This window comes from Ornithodoros turicata, chromosome 4, assembly GCF_037126465.1.
Source record: "Ornithodoros turicata isolate Travis chromosome 4, ASM3712646v1, whole genome shotgun sequence".
NCBI classification, from domain to species: Eukaryota; Metazoa; Arthropoda; class Arachnida; order Ixodida; family Argasidae; genus Ornithodoros; species Ornithodoros turicata.
Window position 1 is genome coordinate 71,768,993 of NC_088204.1, and position 27,706 is coordinate 71,796,698.

The window sequence follows — 27,706 nt, forward strand, 5'->3', positions numbered from 1 at the left end:
GCGAGGCCAACAGATGAGACCGGTTTTTCGTTCGTGGTGTTCTGGTGCCTTTGGTTTGTGGCCACGATGCAGCTGACTACCGTCCTACTCGCGTCCGCCCTCCTTGTTTGTTGCCATGGGGTCAGAAACCCCATTCGTTTCTCCCACTTCGAAGGTGAGTCCTCACCAGGATAATGTCATCTGTCAGGGACTTCAGAAAAGAGTTTAAAGTACTCAACTTACAGCTGTTTGGCAGACGACAAGGGATCTGACGTCTTGTCAGCTGTAACAAAGGGAGCTGTCCACTCGCGCTATTTGATGTTGATTCGTCGCGTGTGTTGGAATCCACTGGCTCGTGTCGTCTGCTTAGGAAATTCGTAGCAGACGATCGGTTTCGTTCTCATAAGATGAGGAACGACGACGGTACCATGTCCATCTTTACGCGATATCGTTAGACACGTAAATGTCTCTGAATGATGTGTGTGTGTTTTCAGCAAAGGTGACACTGTTGTTTCCTAACAAACGTTTGCGATATGCGTTTAATCAGAACGATGATCTGTCGTCTCCCATCCACAATTCCCAATCTCGATTTGCCGTGCAAATATGCATCACGCGAAGTGATAATCCTGATCGAAGTCAAGGTGTGCAGCAGGGGATTACGCCGTTCCGCTGTTGGGGACTGTTTGTGGTGCTGGTAATTGCTCGCCACTTTATAAATTACCAGTACGAATTGCCAATACCATTGCCCATTTATAATACCGTGAAGCAGGATCAGCACCCTCATCATGAGGATCTTCGCCCATTAGAAGAACTCTTTACTGCGTCTTACTCTTCGACTGTCGTATTTCGCATTTAACAATATAAAATGTACCGCGTTTTCTTTTTATTCTTCTTAGAGTGTGGATGATATTGAAGACATCTCCGTTCGTGTTTTCTCTACTGCAACACTGCATTCTATAGTTTTTATGGCTACCCGAAGGTGACGCGGATCGATGATTTTTCTGAAGGGGGATCCTGCCTTGGACAGTGTCCTGCTACACACTACCTAAGGTCAATTGAAACTTTATGTAACGACAGAAATTGAGTGGGGGTTAGGCCACCCGGACTCCCCCCTTAGAGATCCTCCTTTGACCAGGAGTCTCACGATATCGTAGTGCTAATAGTACAGATGGGACGAATCCATAATTTTCCGAATCCACAGATCTTACGGATCTCGAATTTTTCGAATCCTTCCTGAAAAAGAGTTACTGACGAGAGTACTGAGAGTTATACTGAAAACTGTTTTGAAGCAGAATATGACATATTTGATTAATGAAAAAACAAATTCAATAATAGTTCATTTCAGGACAAAGATGGACTGAGTGAGTTGAACACATCACGGGAGCACGATAGTGCAAAATATGTACTTTCCTCTCTCCTCCTGCGAAGCAGTGCGATTCCCATAGGCCTCCTATTGGTCTCCTCAAACCATCTCCCGCGATGATTGAACAAAATCGTCTCTGAAGACCAATGGGAGCCCACTCCGCATTGTCGATCTTCTTGAGAAGGAAAGCGGTTTCGTTGGCTCATAAATTATGCGCGCCGCAACGGATGAAATCCGTTCCCTTTGTGTTGGTGTCAAGGTGACAGCATCTTACACGCCGGGAGGAGGAATGTTTACATTTTAGTGACACAGAAAAAAAAGAAGGGAAAACAAGAAAGAAAACGGATGTTTTCAACGATCGAACTGAAGCGGAAGCGTGATGATGGATAGGTGGACGCGTTATGTTTTTCTCCTGTCTGTGAAAGAAGATACGTTGGAAGGTGACCCTTTCTACTCAATTGGACTGCGACGTTGTTTACCTGTCCCTTTACAACCTGGGGTTCTATGACGTGTTCCACGAGTGGCAAAAACGAGGCTCCTATTTCAACGACAGATCATGTCCTGTTATCTTTCACGACGACATGAAAGAAGGGTTCGATCATCATCTGCCACCACCACGTGACACCCTTATGGCCACGTGACCTGATCACGCGACGTGGCAAGACAAATAACCACACACGCGAGGTTTTGGTTTGTCTTGCGCAGACTTGGGCTTCAAGTATGATGGAGTTTGTCCGCCAGGTAGCCTGCGTGTATATGCCGTCGTATCTGCGACACACACCTCCACTGTCGACACGAAAGCGGCATGGCGGCAGTGGATGTCTTGATAGTGGGCTAGTGTGTGCGTTTCAGTTTTGTTCTAGTCATGTTCTTGTGGCTTCTATACCTACAAGATGCAAAAATACAAAAAAAAACTAAAAAATAAACGATTTCCCTGTTAGTATATTCTTATCAAATACAATTTCAGTCAATTATAATGTTACATTCCGCCCTCTGTCCTCATGCCAGAACTTTGATCCTGGAGTCGCACTCTGGAACATTCCTCTTCCTCCTCAGTGTTCTCCTTCTTTTTTTTTTTCTTTTTTTCGTGACCTCTCTTCTGGCGTAGGCTCTCGTGGTCGAAAAAAAAAATGGAACACCAAAATAAAATAAAAACTCTATGGGTCTGACCATCTGTGCGGCGGTTTTGCATGAATATGCATAGAGAGAAGGGCATTTGCTACAGGCCCAGCTCCCAACGGCAGGTAAACACGGTTGGGCGTAGCTGCAGCAAGGTCGACGGAAGAAAAAGAGAGCCCGTAACTCAAGTCAAGGGCGGTTATGCATCTCTCCCCCTTTCTTTGCTGCTGTTGCTGGAGTAGACAGCTTATCGTCGCTCGCACGCCGTGATATGCATCGCCGAATTTTCGGTAGATACTCTCGGTATTGGTGTGTGCCATTTCGTTTCCGGCCCGAACGATAAGGTCGGAGGAGACCTCCGTTCTTGTAAGCTTTCTGCCTGCCCCTCGAGGGGGTAAGCCTAAGATGTCATTTCTTATATAGTCCCCGGGAGGTAATCGTTATTTATAGCGGTGCGAGGCAATTTGGATTTGTGGTTGTTCGTCGGACGTTCGCTCTAAGGGAAAAGGGACAAGATTGATTTCCACAGCCAATTAGTGCTTTTTTGAGGCCAAGTGCACGTTAGTTTATGCAAAGGTTGTTAAAAAAAACTTGCAGGTAGTCCAAGCAGTGCTATTCACGGTGCTGGGGAGTAGATTTCACGGGCTAAAATGGGGAGTAATTGCAACTCAGGGGGGTAGAAGCGTCCCAATTTACTTCTTTTTCTTTTCTTAGATTGTTGTGATCATAAAAAAAATGGAATGGTGCATTGCTTCGTCCATAACCTGGATCCAGTCACGTGTACTGTGGTGCATTCGTTCCGTTCAAATCTGCGTGTCACATAGAAACGTGCAAGGAAAGCGTACGTGTGTGTGTGTGTGTGAGGGTCAATACTTCAAATCCGCCCAATCTGAGGGCCTTGTTAAGCTTCCAGAAAGCCCTGTCAGCGTGGTACAATGGCTAGCGCACCTGACAAGTAAACCAATGAGTGCCTAGCTCGCGTCCCGCCGCTGTTTTTTTTAATTCCGCCGCGAAGCAACTATGGCTATGAGCGGCGTACAGACGTGGACAGATGGAGAGAGGACAGTAGGAAGGAGGGGGGACGGGGGGGTTAGTATGCGTCCTGGGCCGACTTCAGGGAAACTGTGCCGATATCCGTCTGGAAAGTCTTCGGAAAATCTCACACAGCACAGACGATGACAGGATTCGAACCGTGTCACCTCCCAGTCTCGGCGTGGAAAACGATCATCCTAACCACTATGCCACGGGAGCTGGTCCCTCCGGTGTGTTTCGACGACTTATTCTATTACTGCGTGTCAAATTTTTCTCACTTGAGCTCAATTGTTGAAGTAAATACAACTCGCCAGAAGTATCGAGGTAATTCGCGGTTATAGTCCTTGACGTCGCAGACACTAATTATCATAGTTTATTCGGTTATTGTGACCTTCCGCTTATTGACCGTCGTAAGGAGCGTTATAGTATAACTGAGAGACTATGTTGGATGCTGCGCAAGCCAGGAATTCAACGCGTGAGCAACACACACGAGACAAGGAAATTTTGGTAGGAATATGATACTGCTTTCTTCCTCTCCATTTATATTAACGTAGCAGCTGGACAAACGAAAACAGCTTCGTGATTAGCTTTCCTGGTTCGTTGAGGTTAATGATAATACATAGGTGACGATCGCATAGGTGATGAGCAAGGAAGCTGTTTACCATCTTGCTCAATCGAAAGCAGAAAAAAAAAAGAAAAGGGTACGATGGGACACGAGGAAGTGACAACGCATGTCATGTCCGCTTCCTCTGGTCCTGTGATCGAGCGGTTTGTCGCGGAAAGCAACTTATGTACACGGAAGGGAGATTCTATTCTTAGTTGGGCTCGATTGCATGATACATCCCCCTACGTAGATACACATGCATCGAATGTCGACGATGTTTCGGGTACATTGAGCAGGGAAGAAACCAAACACAAGTGCAGTCACGTCAGGAGCTTTGCGCAATCGCACGCTATTGTTACGTGGCGGGTGAAATAGAGACGGAAGGAAATCAACCTAACTGAATTGGGCGTCGGTACATGCGTACGTACAATGAGACGTCTTCGTCTTTCTAAACTTTGTTGCCGAGCGTCTAAGGTTTCGGAAGCACGTTTACATTGTCACAACCAGTCTGATTGGGTATAGTGACTAAGATACGTGTAACTGTAACTATATAGTTACTTTTTGCAGCTACTTTTCTACAAACGTAAGTTGTAACTGTAACTATATCGTTACTGCTTTTTGTTGAAGTTCCTTAGCGTCGTTTCATCGAGGCTTCACGTACACTGTCGTTTTCTTTTTCTTTTTTTTAATCAGGGATGGGTATAAGTGCTTTTTTTTAGTATTTCAATATAAATACAAAATACCTTGTTGAAAGAGGAATTTAAGTACTTTTCAATGTGAGTATTTAAATACAAATACCAATACAGTGTTTAAATGCCATAACTACTACCATAACAACTGAGACGAAGATGTCACCTGGAATTACAGAAATACTGATGATCATAACAACAAACCAGCAAGGAACAATATTAGCATTTACTTGTTAGGTTATCGTGGCGATTTTAATATGAGGTTCCTCGAAGGCTACATCTTCTAGGTACCTTAATTCTGTTCGGCCGGAGCATCAGAAAGGAGAACACTTCTCCACAGGTGCCGATGAAGAAAGGCTCGTATTAAATTTGACGAAGATGATTCGTACAACAAGATAGTCGGGTAGTCCAGACCGTTGTCCGCGGCAACAGTGAAAAACTCGCCGTCTAAAATGGTTTGTCGCATGTACGTGCTTGCGAAAACACGGCATGACTGCACGGCTCTCCAAACTCTGCTCTGCCCTTCTTACCGAATGATCAGATGCAAGGTAACTTATGAGGGTAAGATATGAGTCAGTGTCTTGCGTATTTAGGAGCATTTATAAAGTATTTGCAAAAATAAATACCCAAAAATTGGTATTTAAGTATAATTATAAATATATTTTCAAGTTTGTATTTAGATACAAAATATAAATACATGTATTTGTACTTTAATTTCAGCGTATTTAAATACTGCCCATCCCAGCCAGGAATTTCACGAATTTTGCCATCTCGTACGCAGCTATGCCCCCTCCCCCCGGGAAAATTCCGGGGGGAGTGTGTAACTGTAAAGTAACTACGGTAAGTGACTCTAGCGTGGCAACTGTAGTTGTAGCTACTTTCTTTTCCAAAAGAGTAACTGTAACTCAGTTACTATTTTTGCAGGCAAACTGTTGTTACTTCTTTTGAGTAACTTGCCCGTGAGTGGTGACAACCGTTGGTGCCTTTCGAGACAAATTGTGCGTTGTATGCGAAGTCTTGGGTCTATTTGCAGTGATGGGGAGTAAATTTCGGGGTCATGGGAGTAATTACTACAGGGTGTTTTTTTTTAAATATTCGTTACAGAGTTTTTATCTAAAAAAAACTAGCAGAGCAAAATACATGCTGCTTCAGCAGGTAGGTTACACGACCGGGCGACCATCCTGTAGGACAGCGTGTGCAACTATTGGACGACTAATTAGCTAAAATTCATTAATTAACTTATTAATTTGATGTTTTCTAGGAAATGCGAGATGGCAGAATTGGAGTCGCTCATTATTCAAATCCACCGTCCTTGAACCAAACTAGCTCTCCGACTGTGTCGGCACCAAACGGCGATTTTAACTTGTTGGCTCTGACACCTTTTGTATAGATGAATCCGATAGGCCCGTATCCAACCAATGCGATCACGGTTACCTCCATTCGGTCACGCGGTTGGTCGGTCCGCCACTGTTTTTCAACGTGAGCACGCATATTTTAGGAGGCTTCATCGCAGAATGCATGTGCAGAAAGAAAGGAAGGTGCCCGCGTGATTCGTGGACGAAATTCCTACACTGTGTGCTGTCGTCGTCGTCAGAGGCAGAAAGTCAATTGCACGACATCGTAGAAAACACGGCGCGCCAAACCAATGACGCGCAGAAGTACATTGCACGGTCGCACATTTTCTGTTCAGCATTTTAAGTCGTATTACCAATTAGGTTTGTCACTTTTTCTCGCTGCTTCTAGACTGCTCTCCGACCTAGAGCAGACGACGTTATGTGTACTACCTCCACGTTGGCGTCTGATTGGGTGCTACACTTCTAATCTTCAAATGACGTAACAATGGATGAAGGTATCTGGATGAATGGATGGAATGTAAAGAATGGATGAAGGTATCTGGATGGCGGTACGTCTAGTCGCCCGTGTCTGAAAAAGTGCGTTTTTGTATTAACGCTGCACCCGTTACGAAGGAGAAGTATTGAACAAGAGTACCGACACTGAGCCACGCCGGCGAGTGAGCCCGCCATTTTGTGTCCGGTGCGGCTACGTCGCCTAGCAACGGGACGCCAATCCCCCCTTTCTCCGCTCGAGAACAGCGCGCAGTCAGCCAGCTCGCAACCCAGGAAACCGGTTTTTGATGAAGGTGCATCAACATGGACGGCGCGTTCTTGGAAGGCGAAACCACGTGACACAACTGGCCCAATCGCGGACACGGAACGGCGGCTCCCACGCGGAAAACGAATGCGATATACTCTGTACCTCTATTTAGTGACTCTTAATAGAACTATGAAGTGTAAAAGTCCAATATTACCGTAACTAAATAGCTGCGGATAGGAGTTCTTACCTCCTGTGAAGCGAACGTACTTTGCGATATAAAATCTCAAATTTCGCTATGCAAATGAGCCGAAGCTAGAACTACGCGCTTTTCGAGCGCAGCACCGACGCGGCCTTCACCTTGTCTTGGTCTGGTGAAAGGGCTCGCGCCGTTGTCGGCCTCATAGATGTGGGAAACGTCACGATTGACGCCCTGGGGGAAATGTGTGTCCTGGGCCGACTTCTAAGGGAACTGTGCCGACACACGTCTGAAAGCGTCTGAGGAAAACCCAGGAAAAACCCCAAACAGCACAGCCGGCACCGGGATTCGAACCTGGGTACTCGGTCGGTCGGTACCTGGGTCGGAGAGCGGTCTCAGATTACGCCTACTCCAATCAGCTCCATCGTTCCAAAGTACGTGACCCTCTCACCGGGATTGCCTGCCGCTCTTTCTTCGCTCGAGTACGGTGTAGTTCTGGTTTAGGCTCATTTGCATAGCGAGAAACGTCATCGTGACGTTGGTAGACAGACTGAAACCGAAACAAATCGGAAGGGAAGGGCTGGGTTCGACGAATGGGCACTTGTTCGCTGCATCCTATTGAAAGAAAAGTAGGACCGAAGGTCGCGTCCCTTTCAGAGGCCATCGTAATCCCCTCAAGACCGTGGCTTTCGGGCGCGACCTTGTTCGCCACTAGCATTGAGCGTAGTTCAACTCTACCAAATTGGTGGCGCTGTCGAACACTGTGACGTCATTTGTTTACAAACAGGGAGAGGTCTATTAGTCGTCCAGCCGTTTCAGGATGTCTGCATGCCCGTATAACCCAACTGCTGAAACGGCATCTATTTTTTGTAGAAATTCTGTAACGAATAAAAAAAGTAAAACACCCTGTATATAAGTAGGGAGTGATTAAACCCGATGTCTCCCCGAATTCCAGTCACTATGAAATCCTCAAGTGACGTTTCCACTGAAGACGAACAAAGGTCGCCACGTGTAACACATGTAAGAATGGGTCACTTACGTTCCCAGCAATACACCCATGTGTGCCAACACTCTCTATGCCTTCGGGGATTACCGCTGTAAGGTCACGATCCCGCAAAAAAAAAACAAAAAAGAGAGATTAGGAAAGGACTTAATAGACAAGAGAAGAAACAAAAACACCCAATAACACCGGAAGGCACAATTATCGCCCGATTTCTCCCCTAATTACAGATTTTAAAATAGCGCCCGATTTTTACCCCCCGAATCTGAGAAAGGCATTTAACCCGAAAAAGTACCTCCATATATATAAGGGATTAGCAGAGTGTACTTCTAGGGAAAGACGTTGATGTTGTATCACTTATTTTAAATCGTGACGATCGTAATTCTGCGTGGTAAAACGCTCCGAGCTCTAAAAGGATAGTTTTAGAATTATAGGCTACGCAGGCGCTTAGGGGTCGCAAAACACTGTTTCAGTTTTCGGCGTGCGCAGTGACGACCGCTTATTTCTTTGGAGCCCCGAAGCTCTTGGGTTCCCTGTTTCAAAACTGCCCGTTTACACACCGAAGAAAAATTTGGCCAAGGAGTCGTACCTACCACCTTGCATTCCTTGCTGCCGTCCTCTCGGCCCGTCAGTTTTCGGGCAAATATTTATTTCAAATCACTGGTATCAACTCAGAATATGTATAAACAGCATCGTATACCGTTTGTACACTAATGGCATCTTCGACTGGCGGGCTGTACCAGTGCTCTATAGCCAGAGCGCTCTGAGATGGAGGAAGAAACACCTGCCGAAGGCTATGGCGGGCTAGAAGGACTGGTGTGCCAAGCGCCTAATCTAATGCATGGGGAGCGCGTGGTCACGACCGTGGACAAGATGGCGGCGAAATGCACGAGCTTTTGCGCTGTCGCTCGCACACCATTCATTCTAGCCCGCCATACGAAGGCTACTGTGAGGGAGCTCTGTTTTAACCAATCGAAGATAGAGCGCGGTGGCTGCCAGTTCAAGACAGAGCCCTGGTTGAAGATTCCCTAAGAAACGATCCTCGTAGTGTGACGAGTATCTCGACGTTATGCGGAAGACACGGTGGGAATCAGTAGGAATCACGGTTGTTTCAAATTTGGCGTATCGCCAACGCCGCTAGGAGGTTTAAGGGGATTAATATAGGCATTTTTTTGCAACAGCGCGTTAATTTATGAATCAAGTGCTGCATATTACGATCTATCGTGTACATCAACATCTGATACGTTATACAGTAATACGGGTAGGTCATTGTGATTTTGAACCAATGTGAAAACCTGGCTTTCCTCCATTCGGATGAACCATCACCACAGTTGCTTCCCGGTGGTCAGGCCGAATTAATACAAACAATTATAGACAAATAAATAGAACGTGGTCAGTTTTCTGGTCGCGCGTTGACAAGTAGAGATAGCCCGAGATTAGTAGTAGCCCCGTGGGTGCAGTGCTTGACCAAAGTTTACGGAACACGCTCCGGTGCTTTCCTTCCTCAGAGTGACACGCTGGCAGCGAATGGGACCGTACAGACTTACATACACGCGCCTCAGGTAACGCAGTCACCTGTTTGCAAGTCCGGTACCATTCGGGTACCGGGTACGGTACCATTCGCTGCTACCGTGTCACTCTGTGGAAGGAATGCGTCGGGGCGTGTTTCGTAAACTTTTGTCCAGCACTGTACAAGCGCAGTCTATCAGAGCACACGAAGAGTATTGCGGGAACGGACCAGTTGGAACTCCAGTCCACGTACTACGAAATATCGTGACAGACGACCGCTGTGCCTCACGTGGTCACCTCACGTGATCGTGCGGCGAGCACTAAACGATCCAACTTGAAAGTTTGCCAGGAAGGGTTATTGAACAAGACGACGCGTAGGGCGTGGCTACACTACATCGTACGACGCTATTTCCTTCGGCAACCGGATACTCGCCGTCTCATTTAATGCCCACTAATTAGTAATCGCTTCCCGCAGTGTGCGATAATACATCTTGGTGATGCGATAGCAACCGCAATGGGTGAAGGTTATGGCCCCGATTTGAATCTCGTCGTGTCGCGCGCCAAATGAGACTGGGCCTGCTTCCGGTTCGTAATCTGCGCGTCCCTAGAGTTAAGAGAACGTACGAGATATACACAAGGAGATCACTCGAGTGTCGTCACGTTGAATCGAAGCTTCCGGTGGATAGTTTGAGGGCGATTGGGATACGGGCTAATCGTAATAATGAGGGAGTAATTTTATGTTTGGGGGGAACTTGATGGCCTTAGAAGCTGCGGTTTCTCTCCCCCCCCCCCCTTTCGCTTAGGCTGTGGCTAGTAATAACGGAAGTCACAGCTTAGAGCGTTGAAACAGAAATCTGATTGAAGCGAAGCGGTTATATGAGGGTTAGATGAGTGTTAATTCTTCAAGAAGTTACGCGGGTGAACGTACATTATTTTTTCGCGAAATATTTGCAGTTAACGTTTCTCTTACGTTACTTGCTATTGCTAAACCACTTCATGAAGCAACTTTCGGTGCGTCACTTTAAGATAGGCTGGGTTTTCAACTCATCAACATGGTTATGTTGATGAGTGAAACAAATTAATTTTCCTCTCAATTGATAGCAATAGCCAACAATTAGTTTGTCTCATAAATCGATTCTGGTTGGATAAACGCAATGTTAGCTCACTGAGTGCCTTTACTAGCAGACGATAACTTGTTCCGAAAATACGCCAGATAGTTTTCGAGTTGTACATTCCCTTTGTTTTTCATTTGCAGTTTAGAAATCCCACTTTGGACTAATCGTTTCATTTCTTTTTTTCGTTTTACTGTGACGCTTTTTTGTGCGTGTGTGGTGTTGATTTATACAAGGTGTTTATTTTTATTCGTCACATAATTTTTATTTAAAAAAAACTAGCAGAGCAAAATAGATGCAGTTTTTGCAGTTGAGTTCTACGGCCAGGCTGACATCCTCTCGAAGAAAGTGTGCAACTACAAGATGACTAATTACCTAAGATTCATTGATCAACTCTTAATTAGGGGATTTCGTGCAAAAGCGGGAGATCCGAATGAGAGACCAACCTAGTTGAAAGCCATTCCACGTTCAAAAAATCCTGAAACACGCACGTGCGTGAAGATATCCACCCCCGAACTTTGATACGCGAATGAGCCGAAACTGAAAAAAGCGCTCCTGAGAAGCGCATCACCTTCGCCGACAGAGGCTTATCTGGGCGGGAAAGCGGTTTATCTGACCCGCCAGGTCGGCACCGCTTACTCCAATCATCTCCATCGCTCGAAATCACGTGGCCCTCTGACGTGAAATGAGGGCTGCACCCCCTGCGTCCCAGGTCGTCGTGGTTTCGGTTACGCCTCATTTGCGTATCAAAATTCGGGGGTGGATATCTTCACGCACGTGCGTGTTTCAGGATTTTTGAAACGTGGAATGGCTTTCAACTAGATTGGTCTCATTCTGATCCCCCGCTTTTGCCCGAAATCCCCCAATTAAAGAGTTCATTAATGAATTCTAGGTAATTAGTCATCTTGTAGTTCCATACTTCATTCGAGAAAATGTTAGCCTGGACGTAGAACTCAACTGCAAAAACGGCATCCATTTTGCGCTGCTAGTTTTTCTTATATAAAAATTCTATAACGAATAAAAATAAACACCCTGTATACCGCGATCAAAGTAGTGAATGTCTACAAATGGTGGTCGTGATGACCCGTTTAGCGAGCCTCATTTTAGCGAATCTCGATTTTAGAAGCAATCCTTAGATAGCTACGTTTTAGAGAATAACGTTTTAGGGAAAATGGCGACGCGTTACGTTTTAGCGAAAGTCGATTTAGAGAGTGTCGTCTTTAGCGAAGTGGCCTAAGCTTCGCGATGGCTACGGTTTCGTTTCTTTTGCTTTCCCCTATTGAGACACGTAAGAACGTATACCTGTTCATGGGGTTCCTAACCGTCCTATTTCTAAGCCGATGAGGAAGCGGGGTTGTAGTAGCTTGTACGGTCTTCTTAACGAAATGTGTGGTAAAGTGAACTATTATAGCTTGCACACGGTGTTTGTATTTCCAAAGGAGAGGGGACTGTTACGAAAGGGACCAGAGAGTGACACAGGTCCGAACAGCTCGCTGACCAAAGGTTTAATCCAGGAACACGCAAATAGAGAGAAAAAAAAAAAAAAGAATCGAAACCACTCGCGCAGCCAACTCGCCCCCTGCGTTTTCCTCCTTTTTCTTTTCTTAACAGGGACTACGTGCAATATACGAATTAATTAATTAATTAATACGACGTAATTTGGAGCTCTCCGAGGTTTCCGTGTTCCGCTAAACGATTCGGTTTGGCTCGTATTGCGTTCTACCGTCCCACCACTGTTGTTGTTCTTTTATTTATTTATTGCGCAGAAAAGGGAGGGGGGGGGGGGGCAGCGTTGTCTCATGACTTGTATTCTGGGTATCGTTTGGAAGGTGCTCCTCAATTCGTTTGCAGAATGACGTGGTATACATAAACAGTACACATACATGGCGTTTCCTCTCCATATTTGGCCTCTCCATATTTTTCTTTCTTTTCCAATCAAATCCAATCCTTTGGAAAAACTCGCTCTACATAGACGTGTTAGTTTCTTAGCGCGCGACTAATGTATTTGTATTCCCAGCTTCATAAAAGGAATTTAACAAAAGCAAAAAAAAAAAAACTGAAAAACAAAAAGTGAGTAAATTCGTGATTTTTTTTTTTCTCGTTCTGTCTCAGAGGTTTGATATCACAATACACGACTATTTTCATTAATTAATTAGTGGGGCTTATTAGTGAAAATCATTAGGTAGTAGCCTTAACAGTTTGGTCGGAGTGACGTATCCTGCCATCTTGCACTTCATAGGGGCACTGAGAGAAGAGCAGCAGCGAGAGCAGGAGGCGATACATCGTACGCGTATTCGGCAGACGAAAGGAAATGAGTACGAAAGAGTGTCTGCGCACCGTTGTACATCACTTGAAATACTGTAAATGCTTTTGAACGAAAGTCGTCGTAAAATCTTTCGAACACAAAGAAAGCACGCATATTGGTACTATTTTGCAAGTGATAATGTAAATAAAGCTAAGAGAAATAAAAGACGACCACACAACCTTTACACTATTACTATTGTCGAACACTGCGCTGTTGATTCGATCACTACATGTTGAAACCAAAACTTCATTCGCGAAAACATCTTCTCTAAAACGAGCCTTCTTTTCGCTGAAAAGTCATTAGCTAAAGTGTAACCTCTTCTCTAAAACGTTATTCCCTAAACTCGCTAAACTGGGAACCTCCGGGAAAAAGGGGAACCTCACTTTTTCCCCCAACTTCTTTTTCCTGTTTACTCTTTCGTCTTTTTTATTTGTTTGTTTGTTTGTCCATGGTGTGTGTATCGCAAGTTATTGCTTATTGCCCTCTCTAGTGCTGCATCAGCTTTGAGGGTAACACCAATAAGTAAATAATGCACTTTCACAGCTTCATTCGAATGAAACTTGCTCGTGAAACGGAAAAGAAAGGGTGTTGACAACGCTGGTACAGTGGTTCTTGCGCTAAAAGCCACTGCAGTTAGCGTAGCTAAAATCACACCCAAAGAAAGTGCTTCTGCTCCTTGTGTCGTGGCATTTCCTTTTAGTGATGAGCAAAGGCGCTCTCATTACGCATTCCAACAGCCAGACGATCGAAATTGAGTCATCGCGGCCGACCTTGTGAAACGTCCGTCTGTGGCCGACGAAAATTGCCCTCGTTGCCAACGGCGATTATGAAATGGAAGAATGGAACGTACAGACGTTTCACACCAGTGTCTCCGTCGTATCTTCTTTCTAGAACGGCTTCGTCGAGGTCCTTCTCTATAAAAAAAAGGACAAGAGGTGATTAAATGTATGACACAGGATGGTGCAATAATCGTTCAGGTGAAGTAAATTCCTCGACAGAAGAATTTTTACACAGAGCGTGTGAGAGCGACGCGGTCTTCGAGTTGAAAGGAACTCTACTTTCACGTTTACAAATTTCGGGGCCGAAGCCGCAGGTAAGATTGGTCTTGGTGTGTACACCAGCTGAAAGGCAATGGATGGTGAAGCAGGTAGCGGTCAAAGAGACGTAAACACACACAGATCGCGTCATGTGATTTAGGAACCAACAGCGTAAGTTTAATCCTTCTTGGAAAGCCCTTATAGTTAGCCAGGGTTTGGTTATACAGACGTACATATAGAAAGCAATCCCTCTCTGACCCAGAAGTAGTAGCGCCGAATGTTACACGGGGTATCAAAGAAGCATCCATGCGACTAGCGATGCGAGGCCCTAGTTTTTTGCCACCTTGCGATGTCTCTGTTGAACGGGGAATAATTTACAATCTCGTTGAAGAAGAGGAAAAGGAAACGTTTGTGACAGATTTTCTTTTTCATTGCTCCTCTCTTTTTATTCGATTTTCACTCTTATTTACGCGTTTGCTTTGTTCCTCCTTCTCCTTCATTTTCCTCATCCTCTTCTTCTCCTCGTGCGCGTCCAAGTGAAATATCATCCGACTGTCCCCGCATTTCAGCTTCTTTGGTCATTCAATCTGTCACTCCCATTTCGCAAGACTGCCACTTTATTGTTTCGTAATTGCCTCTTGGCTCTCGTTGCTCTAAAGAAAGGCACACCAAAGAAACCTGAGGAGAAGCGAGGAGATCTTGATTGCTTTTTCATCTCTTTTTTCTTTCTTCTTTTTTTGCCATACGTTGCATATACGTGGGAGAAAGGGCTCTTGCAGATTCATTCTCGGAAAACAATGGAGGTCACGCCAAGCACACACTTCCTCTCTCCTGTCCACATCTGGAATATTCTCTCTCTTTCTCGTGTGTAACAGACAACGAGTTGTCTTCTTTTCAAGACACGCGTCTCCGGGTCAAATCCCACCGAAAACTTCATCAGAAAGTCATTTGAGCTTCTAATGCTAAACGTGAACGGGCACCACCCCCAACCCCCCTTCAAAAAGAAAAAAAAAGGTAGAAAGGCAGGGTCTAAAACTAATGCATTCAGGTTCCATTCAGTCAACATGAAAACGCACCCCATCACATATGCAAGACATACTTTCTTTCTTTTCTTATTTTTTTTTTCTTTCTTTTCTCATGACATCTCTGTTGTGAACGGCGATGTGATATGGCAGAAGGCGGTGTATACCAGTTTCGGTTTCATTGGTCGTCAGCGCGTGTATTCCGGGCGTCATATCTCAACTGTAATCGTGTCGATTATTGCGAAATTTCTAGAACTTATCGTACGCGTACTTCTACGTCTCTGGTGTTCTTCTTGCCTGCCGCGGAATCACAGAACGGTCAAAAGCGACAACTTGAAAAAAAAAAAAAACTATTATTCGTAGTCTTGCCGAAGCCATTACAAATTATTATTACCACATGTAAAAAATATCGCCCTTCAGCACCCTTCCAATGGGACGAAAGAACACACTGCAAATGGTTGGACAGTGCTACCTTCTTTTGTTTTCGCAATATCTTGCTGGAATGAACAGCAATTTTCGAGGACGTTGTCTTACTCTCGGTCCTATAGGTCCGCTGTCGAGAGTCCTATAAAGAAAAGGGCTCTTGGCCACCCTCGCCAAAAGAACCAGATCTCCAATGATACCAATATCTTAGCAAACAGACGCACACATGCGGAGATATCCTTCGCGGAAAATGGCCGTTTTTACGGGATGTCACGCAGCCTTCTTCCTTGCTTTCTTTTCCCTTCTTCTGCAACCGCGCAGTGCACGATTTTAACCGTGTATTCACAAGAGCGACATTCACCGCAGAAGCGGAAGACGCGAAAAACGTCATAGTTTACCGAGCGCGAGCGCTCAACGTGAAAGGCAACGTACAAAGGCAAACAAAAACAAAACAAAGGCGTACGCGCAATAACTCCCCTAAAAATGTACCACCAAACAGCCCGGTTTTTATCGCTTTTTATCGCTTTTTTCTCAACGTGAAGTCTTCAAGTACAGTTTTAACCGTGGGGAATATCCTGCGACACAGCCACAAGATATTCCGTAGCAGACGACACGAAAGACGCTGACGGTGTCGTCTGCTACGTGCGCAGTACGCCACTCCGGATATTCCGCACCGTGTGAGGGCTCAACATAACACGGGACGGAACATCGTTTCTGTGTGCACTGCTTTCGCTTTTTCTTCCACTAGGATCTTCCGTGAGGATGTCGCTCGTGTGAATACACTGTTAGCGGGATGCCGCGCATCTTCGTCCGATCAACAGAAGTTGCGTCACACTTTTTCTTTTTCATCCTGTGTTTAATCTACATTTTATTACATTAATACTGATATCACTTAAATATGTGACCACACACAACACTTGATGAGATTTTATCATTATACGGGCGCATCATGACCTCTGATGTTATTGCGCCAAAAAACATCAAACATCAAACTTCTTTTTCTTCTGGCCATGCACGCAGTTCGCAGCACGTTGACAGCGTAGCTGCTTGAGCGGCAAGCACTCTTTCTTGTCGCTCAGCGGCAGCCCGCAGGCGGTTTCCGCACATGTGTACCGCATGTGGGTATAAGCTATAGACCGGATCCTGATATGGTCAGACCTATGTGGTCGCTCGTACCATTTGGTATCGCTTGCGGAGGTTGCGGGCCGAGAACGCGAACAGTTTGTTGGCATGGTATACAAATTGCTGAGACAACCTTAAAGACCACCAGTTGTTATTTTCGTTATCGTGACAGATGATGATTTCGTTATAGTCGTGTTCTACCTAAGAGCGCCATCTCGGCAACTAAAGGATAACTTTGCAATATAACTTTATTACATTTAACTACGAAAATAAGTTCTCAAACGTAGGCACGACCCGAGAGGGTATATTCTATATACAACGTTTCAAACATTGTGGACTGGGAGGTGACACGGGTTCGAATCCTGTCACCAGCTGTGCTTTCTGAGGTTTTCCCCCTCGGTTTTCCGAAGACATTCCAGACGAATGTCTGCACAGTTCCCCCTGAAGTCGGCCCAGGACTCATACTAACCCCCAACCCCCCTGTCCCCCACTCCTTCCTGCTGTCCTCTCTCCATCTGTCCACGTCTGTACGCCGCTCATAGCCACTCATAGTCAATATATAAGTAGAAAAGAGGCTCCCCAATGCATAGTGTGAACACAGACCAGACATCTTGCCTTTTTCTGCAAATGATTGGTCAGAAGAATTTCCTCTTCGAAAGAATGGCGTCTAAAATGCTCTCCGGTGCTTGTACTCACTCGACAGTGTGCCTATCTCACGAGCGATAGGCTTAGCGGCGGCCAGCGAGTCCTAATCGGGCGTGTAGCAAAGAGTGGAGCCGCCGGAGGAAAACCCAAACAAGCTATCCGTCACTCCGTCCGCCGTATGAAAAAGAAGACGTCGCGGAACTGACTGCATTTCGTTTTCATCCCCCCCCCCCCTAGCGATGTAGAGCGGGTGTGCCCCCAGCATTACGTCATGCTCCGATCACGTGAATGGCACGTGCATCGTACGACCACCCGATATCGCCCCCAGGAAGCCGGCTATTATACCGGCCAGCTTTTTATGGCTTTTCTTTCGAGTAGTTTTTTATCGGCTACTTTTCTCTCGGGGGGTTCCCCCCCTTCCTCGACGAGACATTCGCCAGATGCTTGCCGAGTGTCCTTTTTCTTTGAGCTTGTTTGCGCTCCAAGGGTATTGTGTAATGGTTGGATTTGTTAACGTGGTAGAGGTGTTGCGGAAATGTCATTTCCACTCTGTTCAAAGGATACTGAAGCCACCCTGCGCTCTGGATGTCTGAGTGCCAGACCTTGAAAAGTTTAATCCGTTTCTCACGCGAAACTCGATCGAGCAAAATTGGTGATGATGATGACGATTGGAGTTTTTATGGTGCACAAGCAAATGAGGTCATAGTGCGCCAAGACAGTGGTTGCTAGTGACTAGGTAAAAGCAGAAAGGTTAGACTAAAATTTGCATTTCATAAAGATTCAGACGTGAAACATGATATGCGAGCAAAGCTGGGTGAAACAATATAGCATTTAAATAGCCAATATCTTTAAAAAAGTTATAAATTCTCGTGAAGCTTAAAAGGGGCTCATCACCCAACAACGAGGCTGGGTACAGTGGCGACTGATATCGGTAAAACTCTCGAAAGTGATAGTGACGATGAGGTAAACAGAATTGGAAGAAGGAAAGAGAGCACCTTAACGTCCACCTTTTCTCCATTTGCTTTTTATATTCTGTGTTGGCGCCGCGAAGCAACTGCTGCTGTGAGTGGGGTACAGAGGTGGACAGATGGAGAGAAGGAGTGGGGGACAGGAGAGTTACCTAGTATGCGTCCTGGGCCGACTTCAGGGGGTTTGTGCCGACATTCGTCTGAAAAGACTGCCGGAATACCCAACGTAAACCTCAGACAGCGTAGCCGGTGATAAGATTCGAACCCACCACCACCCAGTTGTTTTTTCGCTAATTACGTACAATGGTACTAAATACTGCTATACAGAGGGTCAGACAGTGTGTTGCCAAGGGCTGTACGATGAAAACAACAACAATATTCGGCTTGAAAATACCTTTTCCTTTACACTCTAAGGTGCCGATTGCACAAACGTTCAGGAAGTGCCTCAGTGGTATCCTCAGTCGCAGCTTCGCCAGTTCTCACGCACGAGCAGCGTTGAGGACGGAGGGCGTGCGGCGAGGCACTACCGAACGCACGTTCGTGCACGTGGGCTACGTATAACATAACCGAGGAGCAGTTCTTGTCCTTTCTTAGCACCGGCTGTGCTATCTGAGGTTTTCCCGGGGTATTCCGAAGACTTTCCAGACGAATGTCTGTACAATTCCCCCTGAAGTCGGCCCAGGACGCGCAATAACTCCCCTGTCCCTCACTCATTCCTGCTGTCCTCTCTCCATCTGTTCACATCTGTACGCCGCTCATAGCTACAGTTGCTTCGTGGCGCCAACACTAAATTCAAAAGTTCTTGTCTTTCTCAAGGATACCATTCGCAAAGAGCGGCGCAGTTGATAATCGGCCCGGAGCACAAACAACCGTTGCTGCTATATTACACCATATTGGGGAACGTGTCCTGGCTTCCTGGTCGTGAAGAGTATACCTACCTATCCATCATTATCTGCTCAACATTATGGGGGTTGAGTCATGGGGGGAGGGTAGAGGTACTTGAGTTTGCTGTTTCAAATAGCAACATCAAATCATGCGTACGGGTACATACCACTCTCTCTACCATGACTGACAGCACGGTGTAAGTGTTGACGAAACTAGCCTTTCCGAACAATCGCATCAAGTATTGCAGTACCAAGCCATACTTTATTACTTTGTCATATCGCACGGCGATGTTTTAGTCACCAATGCACGTCTTCAGCCTATGGTCTCTGCGTCGGTATGAGGCTTGATTGAGCACTTTGTGATATACGTATCTGCGAGGAGCGATCGACCACGCATGATCCACACTCGTGACGTCACAGAAAAGGGTACTCTAGTGTCGGCTTGATTTTCTTTTTGAACCTCAAAAATGGTGGTTGTGGAATATCTGCCCGCTTTGAATGGGATGTAGATGTGGTCTTGGCGCCAGCTGTGGTGCCATGGTGTATTTTGGGGGGATTTTCCCCAGAGGCTTTGAGGAAATGTCGGCACAGTTCCTCATGAAGTCGGCCCACGAAGCACGATGTCCCCCAGCAGCATGCCGATAAGTCGGCAAGGGTACTGCTTGGCAAATTACAACGTCACCGCCGCTACCATGTGGCTAGCGAGCAAGACGTGAGCTAAATACCGTTTTAAAATGTGCGTGTCTTTCCCTACACTGATGAAAGTTGACAATCAATTTTGTGTCACTTATGTCTTCTTTCTGTAATATTCCTGTGCAACGGATTGTAAACAAAAATATATGGCGTATCTGTGACTTGCAGACGCTGAATATGTAACGTTTTTGTTCCAGATTACCTTCGCAATATGAACCAGGAAGAGCAAGCCATGATAACTAACGAAGCCAGGCCTTCGACAGCAGCTGATGATACTACCACAACTGCTCCAAGTAAGGCATCGCTTTTAACGCTACAGCTCACTGGGACGTTGACAGAACAAGCGGTTCATTGATGATACCGTCATGTCTAAACATATCGAAAATTGATCATGTCGGGAGATGAACACCCACAAGGGCACACAAGCGATTAGATCTTAGGTCCGCAACCGGTGACCCGGTAGGCTACCGCGTCTATCGCACCCTATCAGCAGATAAGATTATGTGTCACGCTGTCTACCATTGGTTCCGGTTCCGTACTAACACTCGCTATTAGGGAGTTTTAGGAAACCGTGAGGAAACCATTCGATTCCTTTTCCGTAACGCTATCAGCCAATCAGCTATCACCGCAGCGATAGCTGATAGGCTGATAGTGATACGGAAAAGGAGTAGGAGGGTGCTCACGATTTCCTAAAACTCCCCAAGCAGCACAACATCTTGTCCCAATATTGGACCAATATTGGCAGTGCCGGGCCAAGATTGGTCCAATATAGGGCCGATATCGTCAATATTGGTCCAATAGTGGGCCAAGTTGTTGTGCTGTTTGGGTCCCTATTATCTCACGTATTCCCTGTATATGCGTTGTATTTTCTTTTGTCTCTCGCTCTTGCATCAGTCGCCATAAAGTCAGTCTGGACGAAAATGAAAAAGTGGGCGCACCCTGTATAAGACAAAGAGGTCAAGAAAATCATGACGACTAATGTAGCTATCAAGGGGCAAAGCTTATGACAAGTTTCTACGCAAGTAGTAGTTCCGCCATTAAAATAAATAAATAAATATAAATCGTTACAATCAGCCTCTGTACAAGACATCAGGTTCTTCGAGGCACACGATTACACTATGGTCGTGGTCACCGGGCTGACCACCAAACGAAGACACGAACAGTTCTGGTTGCGCGATACAAAAGTTGCTCAGGTATGCAATCTTTACTCAGGTACTTTACTTCAGGTATACTTCAGGTACTCAAGCGCGAGAGAACACCAAACAACCCGAGGAGTGTCAAATTCTGTGCATAGCGAATACAAGATACAAGGACTGCTCATTCGTGAATAGTCATGTCGACTGTTAAAGCTCGGGGCTCTCAAAGTAGCCAGGCAGTGTTATATATGTATTTCAATATCTCCTAAAGAACCTTCCCAAACTGGAAAGAACTTGCCGAGCTTGCGCTGCACGGTCGAAAGGGATGCAATGGTCAATATCAGGTTGCGGATATAAAAGCAAGCGCTCGTACAAACACGGGGTTCAGTATCTATACTGCTCAATCGTCAACTGCCGACTCCAAACAAGTGAACCTCGAGGAGTGGTTCGACCACCGTGTCCACAGATATATCCTCTTATCAGAGTGTGGTGCCACTTCAAAGAGAGGGGAACCCCTTCCTCGACTCATGTGTACGCTATTTCTCTTATCAGTGGCATCGCCTTTCAAGGAATGCCGTTCGAGCAATGCTGCTACAGCAAGGTCGTACTGACTTTACACCATCTAGAGCCACATGTCAAGTTGGATGGCGTCCTGATATCGCGCGGCGGGAACGATATGGAGCGTGTAACTAGCGTCGTACGCAAAGCCGATAGCGTACTGTTATGGACACTGTTAGTTAAAATCGCCTTTCAGTACTTCGCCTTACCTTGGTTACGCTTGAAAGTGTTGTGCCAATATCGTGTTTGAAGTTGGACCATGTGCACCACGTGTTTATTACTCGAAAGTAGTAGCCTTGCAACGCATGGATATTTGAGATGCGATAAATCACGGAGTACTGATTTTAATCTTTTAGACTAGAGTCGCTACAGAGTTTTAGCAGACCGTTGATAAGGTGGCTACCGTCGAACCGTATCAACCGGAACCATTCAGTGGACAAAATTCTGAGTCACGCACCACCGCGATTGGTTCCGATAGGCACGATAACCTTATCAACGGTATACTAAAACTCACTACTAAATAGGGAGCAGAGTAGCGATAATGAGCCACGCCGGCGAGCGAGACCGCCATCTGGCGAATGGCCGGACCGGAGCCATCGGGACACGAAACGTGGGCTTTTTTTTCTTCTTCTTCTTCTTTTCTCTGCGAGCGTCTCAACGAACGTACAGGTCAACGAGTGTATCTCCACTACGGTGACGTGGCCAGTTTTGGTATACCGTTGGCAACGTCACCGTCAAGTTACCGTACCAATAGCCGCGATCACATGAATACGATGGAAGCGTATTTATCGAGTTATCGCACCTCCTGGCACCTATCCGGACGGGTGGATTGGTTGATGTGGATTGGTTGATGATTTGTTGCGATAAGTCGATACGATAAGCTTTTGTCGCATTCATGTAAACGTAGATGACGGTGTACGTGACTCAGAATCTTATCTGTTGATCGGGTGCGGTGGATGCGGTAGCCTACCGGGCTCCTGGTAGCGGAATGCTATGTGTTTTAGTACATCGTACGATATCGCCTCTGCGTACGTAAATTCGCTACCAACTGCGGTGCTCCCGTGCGATCGACATTATTTGAATAAACCTACTATCTTTTGCCGCCACCATAGGTGGGCATTTTGGTGAAACCTCACTCGCCCTCACCCTCACGGCCCTCACGGGCACATGCCCTCACTCGCCCTCACCCTCACCGCCCTCACGAGCACATGCCCTCACTCGCCCTCGCCCTCACGGCCCTCACAGACACATGCCCTCAATCGCCCTCACCCTCACCGCCCTCACGAGCACAGGCCCTCACTCGCCCTCACCCTCACGGCCCTCACAGACACATGCCCTCAATCGCCCTCACCCTCACCGCCCTCACGAGCACAGGCCCTCACTCGCCCTCACCCTCACGGCACTCACAAACGCAAGCCCTGAGGGTCTTACCCTCATAATGTCTCCTGTGAGTGCACTCATGAGGTTGTGTCCCTCATGAGACCTCCTGTGAGTGCACTCATGAGGTTGTGTCCCTCGTGAGACCTCCTGTGAGTGCACTCATGAGGTCTGAGGGGCGCCAGGTCTCTGTGAGTGAAGTCACTGGTGAGGCCTGAGGTATGTGAGGTCAGTATGAGGGCATTCAGAAATGAGGTCAAATGACGCATGATGTGGTTCCAGCGACACAACCACTGGCTGTGTACACTTAGGGCTGGTGTGCACGTATTTAGCAATTTCGTCTACGTCGCGCTGGGAACACAGCAAAGCGTCCTGAGCTGACTGATTACTTTGCGATATGGTTCCAGCGACCTAACTACAGGCAGGGTGCACTTTAAAGGGCTGGTGTGCACGTTTTTACAAATTTAGTCTATGTCGCGCTGGGAACACAGCAAAGCGTCCTGAGCTGACTGATTACTTGGCGATATGGTTCCAGCGACCCAACTACAGGCAGGGTGCACTTTAAAGGGCTGGTGTGCACGTTTTTACAGATTTAGTCTATGTCGCGCTGGGAACACAGCAAAGCGTCCTGAGCTGACTGATTACTTGGCGATATGGTTCCAGCGACCCAACTACAGGCAGAGTGCATTTTAAAGGGCTGGTGTGCACGTTTTTACCAATTTCATCTATGTTGCGCTGGGAACACAGCAAAGCGTCCTGAGCTGACTGATTACTTGGTGATATGGTTCCAGTGACCGAACTACCGGCAGGGTGCACTTTAAAGGGCTGGTGTGCACGTTTTTAGCAATTTCGTCTACGTCGCGCTGGGAACACAGCAAATCGTCCTGAGCTGACTGATTAGTTGGCGATATGGTTCCATCGACCCATATACAGGCAGGGTGCACTTTAAAGGGCTGGTGTGCCCGTTTTGAGGAATTTCGTCTACGTCGCGCTGGGAACACAGCAAAGCCTCCTGAGCTGACTGATTTCTTCGTGATATGGTTCCAGCGACCCAACTACCGAGAGCGTGCGCTTTAAAGGGACAGTCCGGGAAAACCGGAAGTTGATTTTTTCCAACTGTCACGGAAGCTTACATGCTGGGTGGAAAGTTTCAGTTCACAAAACGCCGTGGTTTTCGAGATATCGAATAAAAAAGACTCCTCTGAAGACATCCGGTTTCGTTTTTCTCCCTCGCATACTCCTTGCCCCAAGGATCCTCTATGTACGTCAGCCGTCACGTGAGTATGACGTCCCCAATGGACAAAGTGGAGCGGGGGACTGCGCCGTTGCTGGGAATGCAGAGAGGTGTTTTTGTCTATGAGTGTACTGAACAGAAGGCTACGTCGTGATACCTGTGTTTACATTGACGCCACTCTGCATTTTAGTCTACATAACGCGTGATTGCTACTCAAAAACATCATAATGGACAAATGCTAGCACGCAACAATCAACTATCGCGCAAACAGGCATGCGCAAGTCACGTGCGGCATTGCTCTTATGCACGTCACGCGAGAGCTCGCTGCGGCCTTTACTCGGGACCAACTGCGGCATAGAAAAATATCGATTATAAATCGTGCGATACGATTTCTTCTGAAATATTTTGCACAGTTGTTGTGAGGAGTATTAGAAATCATAAGGCGGTGTTTCCCAGACCTATGTTTTCGACCGGACAGTCACTTTAAAGAGCAGGTGCGCCGGTTTTTAGCAATTTCGTCTATGTCGCGCTGGGAACACAACAAAGCCCAGTACACTTGGCTGTGTTCCCAGCGCGACGTAGACGAAATTGCTAAAAACGTGTACATCAGCCCTTTAAAGTGCACCCTGCAGGTAGTTGGATCGCTGGAACCATGCCACCAAGTAATCAGTCAGCCAAGACGCTTTGCTCTTTCCCAGCGCGACATATACGAAACTGCTAAAAACGGGCACACCAGCCCTTTAAAGTGCACACTGCGTGTAGGTGGGTCGATGGAACCATATCACCAAGTAATCAATCAGCTCAGGAGGCTTTGCTGTGTTCCTAGCGCGACATAGACGACTGTGTTCCTAGCGCGACATAGACGAAATTGGTAAAAACGTGCACACCAGCCCTTTAAAGTGCACCCTGCCTGTAGTCGAGTCGCTGGAACCATATCACCAAGTAATTAGTCAGCTCAGGACGCGTGGCTGTGTTCCTAGAGCGACATAGATGAAATTGCTAAAAACGGGCACACCAGCCCTTTAAAGTGCACCCTGCCGGTAGGTAGGTCGCTGGAACCATATGATGAAGTAATCAGTCAGCTCAGGAGGCTTTGTTGTGTTCCAAGCGCGACGTAGACGAAATTGCTAAAAACGTGCACTCGGGCCCTTTAAAGTGCACCATGCCTGTAGTTGGGTCGCTGGAACCATATCACCAAGTAATCAGTCAACTCAGAACACGTGGGTGTGTTCCCAGCGCGACGTAGACGAAATTGCTAAAAACGGGCACACCAGCCCTTTAAAGTGCACCCTGCCTGTAGTTAGGTCGCTGGAACCATGTCACCAAGTAATCAGTCAGCCAAGACACTTTGCTCTGTTCTCAGCGCGACATATACGAAACTGCTAAAAACGGGCACACCAGCCCTTTAAAGTGCACACTGCGTGTAGGTGGGTCGATGGAACCATATCACTAGTGCCTTCATAATTTGCCCACGTCTCGTAAGCGTCATTTAACCTCATTTCTGAATGCACTCATACTGACCTCACACCCCTCAGGCCTCACCAGTGACTTCACTCACACAGACCTGGCGCCCCTCAGACCTCATGAGTGCATTTACAGGAGGTCTCATGAGGGGCAAAACCTCATGAGTGCACTCACAGGAGGTCTCATGAGGGGCTAAACCTCATGAGTGCACTCACAGGAGACCTCATGAGGGTAAGAACCTCATGAGTGCACTCACGGATGGCCTGATCTCGGGCTTGCCCTCACTCACCCTCACCTCAAAGCCATGAGGTGAGGGTGAGGGGCACTCATGGGGGCCCTCATGAGTGAGTTCGCCCAGCTATGGCCGCCACACCGCGGCAGGCAAATCGCTCGGAAATGGCATGTTACCACCACCACCACTTTTTGGGAATGGAAGATATTCTCATGGGAATGCTCATATTCTTCAGTATTATTCTTCCTTTTAACCGTTCTGCTTGTGCCGTGAGAGCTTTAGTATATCATACGCCGTCGCCTTTGCGTATAAGGAATAGCGTCGTGGTTCTGCGCAATGCGCAAAGTTCTGTTTATGATTAGCATATCTGACCGGAATTCAGAAGACCCAGGTTCGATTCCTGGCGTCAACACCTCTTTTCCCTGAGTTGTTGCATTCTGTTTATGTCTTGCGCGTTCACAGAACCACCAACGATATCCCTTGCGTACGCAAGGCGATATAGCGTACGATACACTAAAACTCACTAATGATACGCAATGTCGTCCATGTTACATGTCCTTCTGTGTCTTGTGCAGCCGAGCAGAACCAGGGTGACATCACCTGTTGCATGCTGGGCCAGATCGCTGGCGACAAGGGTTACCACTGCTTCGCCAAGTTCTACGCCGCCCGACTCCTGATGCGAAACCGAAACCGAGCGCACAACCGCAAGATGAGCTTCCACGGCCGAAACAGAATCCCGGACTACGGACGCAGGGTCATGCAGACCTTCGAGCAGTGCGTCGCAGACCGGGGAACGATTTTCCACAAGTGCTGCCACCTGGTGGCCGTCGAACGCAGAGACCGTCAGCGCTTCACGACGATCCAGATCGGCGGCAACGACACCAGCGCCAACGCGTCTGCTCATGCAGCGCCCTCTATTCACCATCGCCACCGTGAAACGATTATTGGAGAATAAGGAGGACGTTTGTGAGCGATGGCAGGCCTTTTGAGCTCCTGATGTTTGTGCATATGTGTGAATGTGAATGCTCGAGCGCATGTGGACTCGACGGGGTACAATAACGTGCGCTCCAGTGAGTTGCCCGTTAGAGGTGACGTAGTACCCTTCCACATGTTCCCCAGTTGCAGTACTTAACAACAAGGCCAACTTTACTCGATGAAGGTTGCGCGCTTTTATTATGTCAGTTTTTATACCTCAGCGAGTGAGTGTTTGAGGAGATATACTTGAACTCCTGAAAAGAAAACATGCGCTACTTGCCGCACAGTAATTTTTACTACTGGTTTCTTCTTTAATATCAAAAATGGAGAAGTATGCTAGGAGCTAGCCAGCTCGACTCGAGCCTGAATGTCACAATAATATTTTTCGCGTGCGTCTGACGTATTTGTCGCGTTCCTACCTTTGGTTGAGAACTTGAGTGCTCCGAGGTGACTTATAAATGTAGATGTGTAAGTCTTTTCTTTTTCGTCCTTCAACATGATTTTTCTGCGTTTCATGATGTCTATCAGGTTGCATAATGCTCCATCTAGTCCTAGACGTTGAAGGAAAAATAATTAGACTGAGGCGGAATAATTGTACAGGGACGCACACCTTGGTAGAATGAGTTGACATTCTATCGTGTCTCTCCTTATGTCCCACTTTATTTTTTGGCTGGAAAGAGTTCTTATGCGTGCGTGTGTTTTTACGTTAGAGCTTCACATCATTTGCGTGATGTGTGCTGGTATACTTCGACTCGTTGTATATAGCTCTTGTATATTTTTTTATTTTTTGAATAAACATTCAACATTTTTTTAGTTGTGCGGATTATTGATGGGTTACCATGCTACTATATCACAATTAGGATACGGTTTTATTTGCACTAAAATTTATCAAAGGTAGGTGCGAAAGAGCTACGTTGCATTGTGAGAGGAGGGA

At 46.7% G+C, this 27,706-nt stretch overlaps 1 protein-coding gene across 1 annotated transcript; it reads left to right on the forward strand.

The window, feature by feature from the left end:
- LOC135393422 (uncharacterized) lies at positions 1–27,585 on the forward strand. Its single transcript, XM_064623862.1, has 3 exons — positions 1–154; positions 19,994–20,089; positions 26,373–27,585. Exons 1-3 carry the CDS (start codon positions 67–69, stop codon positions 26,750–26,752), a joined length of 564 nt encoding a protein of 187 aa, XP_064479932.1. The 5' UTR covers positions 1–66; the 3' UTR covers positions 26,753–27,585.
- Positions 27,586–27,706: the final 121 nt, after the last annotated feature.

Coding starts and splice junctions, on each gene's coding strand:
- LOC135393422 (XM_064623862.1), top strand. CDS start 67: ATGCAGCTGACTACCGTCCTACTCGCGTCCGCCCTCCTTGTTTGTTGC. Junction 155..19,993: donor TCGTTTCTCCCACTTCGAAG/GTGAGTCCTCAC, acceptor TTTTTGTTCCAG/ATTACCTTCGCAATATGAAC. Junction 20,090..26,372: donor TACTACCACAACTGCTCCAA/GTAAGGCATCGC, acceptor TGTCTTGTGCAG/CCGAGCAGAACCAGGGTGAC.